Consider the following 7,473-nt stretch of genomic DNA (forward strand, 5'->3'; position numbering starts at 1 on the left):
GAGATTGGTTACTCAAGGAAGTATGCGGGTCCTTTAGATGACATCATTAACCTCCAGGGCGTCTCCGGCCCTAAATGAATGACCTTTATTCCATTTTTTAAAAGATCAGAGATAATGAGCTATTGAATTACAGCACTTCAGTTCCCTCTGTGAAAAAGAAAAGGCCACAATAAGAGGACCTAGAGCACAGCACCATCTAGAGGCTGCATAATAAAACACATGGAAGATTCTGATAAGGGGGGAAAGGGGGGGAAAGGGGGGGTAAGGAAGCGTGTGTAAAAGGAGTCCATCGTGATCCTGCATTTAAAACAGAAGCAGAAAGCCCTATTTTAGTGCGGGATTTTAGGCTGGTGTAGAGATGCTCTCTGTTGTCCTTCTGCCAGCAGGCAAAATCATTTTTATTCAAGCAGGCCTTTGGCATGTTAGCTGGGCTGTTGGGCCAGGTGGTTTTTTAATTCTTTATTATTGTGTTTTTATTGTGTTTTTAATGGACTTTTTATGATTGTTTTAATTATGGGGGGGTACCTTAAATTTTGACCTTTATTATCATCAGCCTCCTTCAATGCCATTTCCTGGTAGAAAGGCAGGGTACAAGTTAAATAAATAAATATCATAGAGAGTCAGGAGCATCTTGACCTGGCTTCTGACAGCAAGCACAAATGGGACCACACGAGCCTCGGGGTATCATTAGGTAATAGTTGACTCTGGATTGAATGGTAGAGTGGCCGCTTTATTTGTTTGTTTGTTTGTTTGATTGATTTATTAGCCACCCATCTGGTCAGCTACCCAGCCAGTCCTCCAAAAAAGAGGAGATGCATCACCAAAGCAGAGGGCAGATTTGCATAACATTTGCATTCAAATTTAGAGATAATTGCTATAATTTAAATAGAAACACAGTACATCTCACCATAACGGGGAATACTGTGATGAGGTGACCTGTGTGGCTACCTGCTCAGTCTGCTGCCCAGGTACTAACTGTGCCTCTCTCTACTTAGGGTTCTTTGACTTTCAGCCAGACTCGGACTGAACTGCCCTTCCAACAGAGGATGCCTTCAAATAGAGGACTGACCTCTGACAACCCTTCAAACAGAGGACTGTCCTCTGTAAAATAGGACACATAGTCACCCTACGTAATGGGGTCCTCCCCCTCTTTAGAGCATACTGTCTAGTGGAGGCTAGTCGCTCCGATTTCTTTGAGGCTGTGAATCCATTCTAGGTTTCAGTCAGAACCAGCCAAAACTCTAAAGAGCTATCCAAGGTGCTGAACCTATTTTGGGGTTAGGGTTCAGCACCTTGGATACAACAGGAGCACATTTTCACTGAAAATGTTCACAAATTCCTGAACTTGCTTTCATGTCTGCAAAATGTATACTTAAAAAATGGGGATGGGACAGACAGCTCACAACCGTGGGAAACCTGCAGCAAACCAAAAACATTGTAGCAAAATGCCTCCTTGTAAATCCACATTTTCTGGCAGAAAATCACAGATGGCTGCGAAGTGGTGACTGTGTTGTCTAACCAAAAGGACCTCGACTCACACCCACCCCGGAGTAAAAGGCTTATGTAGATGGCCCCCATGTGTCGGGGCCAGTGGAGGCTGGTGGCTGCAATGTCAGTGAGGCTGAGGATCCATTCTGGGTTTCCATCAGATCCAGCCGGAACTCTAAAGGAGCTGTCCAAGGTGCTGAACCTGTTTTGGGGTTGGGGTCCAGCACCTCGGATAGCTCCTTTAGAGTTCTGGCTGGATCTGATGGAATGGATCCGGAATGGATGCACAGCCCCAATGAAATCGGAGCCACCAACCCTCACTGGTAATGTGCATTACTTCAACCTGTGGAAGCCAGACCTGCTTCAGTTGAGTGCTCTCCTGCTCATTCTGCTGAATGGGGCCCTGGATGTCTGCCTGAAAGTTCTGCCCTGATGGTGCCACCGCCTGGGGCAGAGAGTTCCAGAGCCTGAGCACTACTGTTGAGAAGGGTTTATCTCGTGTGTCTGCCCACTGCACCTCAGATGGTGCTGGGACACAGAGCAGTGTCACTGCTGAAGACCTGAATACATGGGCAGGTTCATATGGGAGTAACTGGAACCAGGGTAGGCAGTGTGGTGTTCTCTTGATTTTTGGACTACAACTCCCATAATTCCTGAACAGAGGCCATGCTGGCTGAAGCTGATGAGAGTTGCAGTCCAGAACATCTGGAGAAAACAAAAGGTGGGAAAGTGGGGGAACATCCAAAATAAACCCACGGATGGAAGAGAAATGTCTTCAAGATGCTAGAACAAAGATTTTATTTGTAAAAAAAAGCCCAAAGCATTTCAGCCTATTTTTATTTTAAGGCTTTCAAGGCGCTGTAAAATAATACCAAACAACACATTACTAAAATAGCATAGAATTGCTAAAATAGAGTAGAATTTTAGCATAGAAGAACAAACATTTAAATCATTGCACACGGCAAATAGGCCAGTGCATACTCACTTACAAAAACGTCTGCAGAAATTCCTGAAATAACGGCTCTTGCTAAAATTCACTGGCAACTTGGAAATGATGTGCAATTCTCAACAAGTGTTCACAGGATCCAAGTAAAACCAGGCTGAAAATTCAGCATGAACACACAGCCTGCTTTTGCCCATTTCTGGATTAGTGGGAGTCGGATCTGACGACAGGTATTTTTCCCTTCCTGGTTCTCTGTTGGCTGTGGTTTGTTCGATGTTTTGAAGAGCTGCTTCCTTTTCTCTGTCCCCACTGTTGATTGCCCCTTTCCCTCCATCACAGGCCCCTGATGCGGTGGCTGGGGCATTGGTGGCAGCACGGATGCTTAGAGAGCTTTCGCACCTGGAGACAGAGGCAGAGGAAGAGGCAGCCATGAAGGACCTGGCGATGAGCTTTGAGAATCTGGCCATAGGTGTGTGGGAAGGAGCAGGCTGACTGTCTCCGTGACTATGAAACTAGCTGTCTTGATTCTTTCTGTTTTTGGATCCAGGCGAGTCTGATCTCAAAAGAAGTGTTTAGCTCTCACTGTTTTTGAGAACAGGCAAATAGCAGCACTGGAGAAGGGCTCCATTGTGTCGGTGGCAGGACTAAGGTAGCCAGCATGACTACCCTAGTCTATCTTAATTTGGTGGTGCAGCTAAGGTCAGACCTCAGGACCAAAGCCCCAGACCCCATGGCCCGGGCTCCAAATTGACCATTCAGAGAGAGGCAGGTGAAGGGGACAGGTGCAAACAAGCCAGGCATCAGCACCTTGGCTGGGGTGAGCGTCCCGGTCCAGCATCCATGCTTTCTTTCTTATTTTAAAAAATAGTTTATAGTTGTGGGCAGCCAGCCAGGCATCTACATGGTTACCAATGCTCATTTTATTATTTTTACTTTATACTTTCCATTATTACAATCAAATGCTGCTCATTCCCAAGTGAATGTGTGTAGTATCAGGGCAGCATTTTATTATTTTTATTTTAAAATTATACTTTCTTCTACTGCAATCAAAAGCTGCTCATGCCCAAGTGAACGTGTATAGTATCAGGGCAGCAGAATCAGACTTCATTTTATGATGGTGCTATGATTTAAATGAGTTTAAAATTTAGAACGGCACATGCTTGGAGTCTGTCTGTCTGTCTTTCTTCAGGGTTGACAAACAGTTTTGTCTTGTTTTTTTGCTCTAACATATCAGCAGTGGTAAAGCATGGAATGGGGTGGGGTGGGAGAGGAGAGAAATTGTGGTGGAGTGCTTCACAACTGAAGAAAAAATGGGGAGAAATGTTAGTGGTGTGCTTCAGAACTGAAATAGTACACATGGCCATGTAAAGGGGCATAAAACCATTAAGCCCAGGGTCTCAAATTACCTAGCTGCACTACTGCCCTCACTGGCTTTCAGTCATCTTCTGTACATCCTCTTGCCCTTTCAGAACGATCCCAGATTCTGCAGTCTGAATCTTGGGGTTCAGAATACAGAATGCAAAACTACCACGTGCATTGCCTAAAGAGAGCCCCTTTGCATGAATGTTTTATAGGTGTATCACCTAACCTGAAAGCAAAATAGAAGGTGATGTGACAAAAACATTTCGAATAAGGTGTTTGGGGGACAGATTATGGTCAATCCTACTGATCAGGGCAACTGGAGGATGCTGGGAGTTGTAGTCCAACACATCTGGAGGGCCCCAAGTTGGGAAAGGCTAGATTAGGGGAAAGGGTAAAACTAGAAGACAATGAAGCCTGCTGTTCTTCCCACAGGCGATCATGAGAAGAAGAAAGGGGTCCTATTGGGCCAGCACATGTCACGGGAAATGAAGAGAAGGTCACAATACTCATGGGACCAAGAAGGGGCTCACAGAGAGTTGCAGTGGTGGGATCATAGGTTTTGCTGCATCCAGGGGATTTAGATCCAGATTTAGGGCCAGTGTGGTTCAACGTGCTGAAGTTGGACTGAGAGTTCTGGTTTCAAATCCCTGCTTAGCCATAGATTTATTGGCTAGCTTTCGGTGATCCTCTCTTTGCCTGTCTCTGTTTGCTGATCTGTAAAAATGGGTATCAATGTGTTGTTTATCAGGTGGTAGTGAGGATGGGGAAAAGCAATTTGTACATTATGAGGGCTATATTGTTAAGAATGCTACGTCAGTAGTGGCTATGATAAATGAGGGTAGATTTGTGGGCACAGAAGGAGTTCCTGGGAATTTCTTGACTTAGTACTTACTCCCAAATGTGTGTCTCCTCCCTAATCTTGCCCCCCGCCCCCGCTCCAGGAGTATTTGGTGAATGTTACCGTAACAGCGAGCCCCGGGCCTACAAACTGCTGGTCCGCCGGTCCCAGCTCTGGGGTGGAGCCACTGTCCTCCAGCTAGCTCACCAAGCTGATGCCCGCCTCTTTTTTGCTCATGATGGTGTGCAGGTATGGCCACGTGGAGATTCACATTGCTCTGCTTTTCGGGTGCTTATTGCTTGAGTGTTCAGTGTTGCCAAAATCCATTCTGAACAAGTTCCCTGTCCCTTTCAGACAGGGGTGCAGGACCTCAGGCCTGGGGGCCCAATCTGGCCCTCCAGGGTTCCCCAGCTGCCATGCCCCTTCCTAGGGCCCCATCCCCTTTTCCCCAACTGCTGGTCATTATGTGATTCCCCAGTTTTTGCAAGTTTTCCCCCCATTCTAAAAGGTTGAAATGCCTTTCCTAAGAGTTAGCTACAGGCAGCAGGAGCTTTAAGCTACAATATGCTGGAATTGTTTGTATTTTGGCCTCACCTGTTTTGCCTTTGGCCCTGCCGCCACTGGAATTAGGCCCCCAAGAGCTTCAGGACATTCTCTATTGCCCCCTAGTGTCTGGAAGCACCCGGAGTTGTTTTTATTATCCAACATGCACTAGATGGTTGAGGTCCTTTCTAGCTCTGTGATTCTAAGCACTGCGGATTTGCTTTCTCTGGCGGCTTTGGGGAACTCTAACGTTGAGCTGAACCTCCTTCCCATTTCATTGACTTTGATGGGCTTTGCATGCTTAGGATTGTAGCCTGTGTGGGAATATCATTTTCAAGCACTTTATGCTAATAATGAGAAGAAAAATGGTTGAGGGCCCCAACCTCTCCCTGTACTGACTCTCTCCTGTGTTCCCTCCTCTACTTCCGCTGCCCCACACAGTCCCTGCTCACTCAGAACTGGTGGGGAGAGATGGACCGAAGCACCCCTGTCTGGCAGCTCCTCCTTACTTTCTTCTGCCCACCTCTCATCTTCACCAGCCTCATCACATTCAGGTGGGTGCTTGCTGGCCATGGCCGCTTCATTACAGCCTAGACAGCCACGCTTGGGGGTGGGGGGTGGCAGGAGGGAAGGGTGTGCCCGTGCCCAACCCCCAGCTTGCCTGTTGGGAAGCTGCTACTGCTGAACGTCAGAATTGGCTAGGGCGACTTCTCTGCAGAGGAGTGCCTGACCGTGCACAGAATTCCCTTTGCTCTGCAGCACCAGCAACCCTTGCAGTGTGGCTTTCAAAAGCTGGAGCTGCTCTTCCAGGGAGCACTCTGTGATTCCACACCTGCTGGGACACCTGGGAGAGATGGGTTCGACTCTCAGGACATCAGCTCTGGATTTGTTGGCCACCTGTCAGAGCCCTATGACACCCTTCTCCAACCTGGCACCCGCCAGATATTTTGGACTGCAACTCCCATCATCCTCAGCCAGCCTAGCCCTATGGCCCGGGAATGATAGAGATTCTAGTCCAAACACATCTGGAGGGCTCCAGGTTGGGGAAGACTGCCCTATAAACTTGTGCTGAGCCTTCGTGTCTCCAGCTGGGGTCACGAAGGTGGCCAGGATCGCCCCCTGACCCTCAACGTGCTTGCTCCCAATGTGAGTGTGACTTCCCCTTTGACAGGGCCATGGACGACGACCTCCGGCTGGATCCCTCGGGCCCAGTTCAGCTGGACAGCCTTGACACAGATGTGAAAAGTACCATCGGCGACATGTTGTATGAGTAGGGGGAAACAGTCACGCTCTTGGGAAGGGGGGGTAGAAAGCGGGGAGTGGGTAGACAACTCTCAGGGCTGGAGCCACAATGGGGCTAATTTGTAGGGGCCTGGATCCTTTAGGGCAGGGGTAGGCAACCTTTAGGGGTCAAGGCACTCCCACTTGGGAAAGTGGTCGGGGGTCGCAGACTGCTGGTGGTCGGTGGGCCCAAAGCACTCCCACCCTCTCCCGCTCTCTTCTCATACACACACACACACACACACACACACTTCCCCCCTCTCCTCGCTCTCCCCTCTCTTTCTCTTGTCTCAATTCATTTATTCATCCTTCTGTCTTCCATTCTTTCCCACCCTCCCCCACTCTCTTCTCCCACCCTCTTCCCCCTCCCTCCCTCTCTCTCTTTTTCTTCTCTTGATTCATTCATTCATCCTTCTCTCTTCCAATCATTATCACCCCCTGCTCTCTCCCCCCTCTCTTCCCCCTTTCTCTGTCTTCTCTGTCCCCCCCTCTTTCCCCTCTCTTTCTCTCCTCTCAATTCATTCATTCATCCTTCTATTCATTCTCACCCTCCCCACATTCTTCTCTCTCTCTTCCTCCTCTCTTCCCCCCTCTCCCTTCTCTCTCTCTCCTCCTCCTCCTCTCTCTTCCCCCATCCCTCTCCCTCTCCCTCTCCCACATACGTTCAACATTAGGATGGGTGGAGAGGGGCAAGGTAAAAGCCTCCCCCACCCCTCCAGTGATCCTAATGAAAATTGCTGTTCACGCACAGCTGGGCAGCAGGGAAAGTTAGGCAGAGGTCCCTGCTACTCCCCAGGGCGGGGCACGACAGAGAGCAGCTGAGGGCTGCATGTGACCCATGAGCCATGGGTTGCCCTCCTGTGCCTGAGGGATATTCCAGGCCCCTTCTCTGAATGTTCAGCTTTCACTGGAAATGATATTATATGAATATGGCCTCCATGTGTTCCCTGTTTCTCAGTATTAGCTTGAGAACGCTGCTAATGGGATGCTGCAGTTTTGGGAGAAAGAGTTTGCACTC

General features: G+C 48.5%; 1 protein-coding gene across 2 annotated transcripts in view; it reads left to right on the top strand.

Moving 5' to 3' along the window:
• The window catches only part of TRPM4 (transient receptor potential cation channel subfamily M member 4), a 55,216-nt gene that overhangs the window by 30,070 nt on the left and 17,673 nt on the right, over window positions 1-7,473 (top strand). For both annotated transcript variants that reach the window (XM_084805021.1, XM_084805020.1), the window contains exons 13-16: window positions 2,771-2,900; window positions 4,735-4,880; window positions 5,616-5,728; window positions 6,346-6,444. In XM_084805021.1, the coding sequence (XP_084661147.1) occupies window positions 2,771-2,900; window positions 4,735-4,880; window positions 5,616-5,728; window positions 6,346-6,444 (488 nt within the window). The remainder of the gene's footprint in view (window positions 1-2,770; window positions 2,901-4,734; window positions 4,881-5,615; window positions 5,729-6,345; window positions 6,445-7,473) is intronic.

The sequence above is a fragment of the Heloderma suspectum genome, chromosome 6 (assembly GCF_057233095.1).
Source record: "Heloderma suspectum isolate Gila_16-S chromosome 6, 16-S_ref, whole genome shotgun sequence".
Classification (NCBI taxonomy): Eukaryota; Metazoa; Chordata; class Lepidosauria; order Squamata; family Helodermatidae; genus Heloderma; species Heloderma suspectum.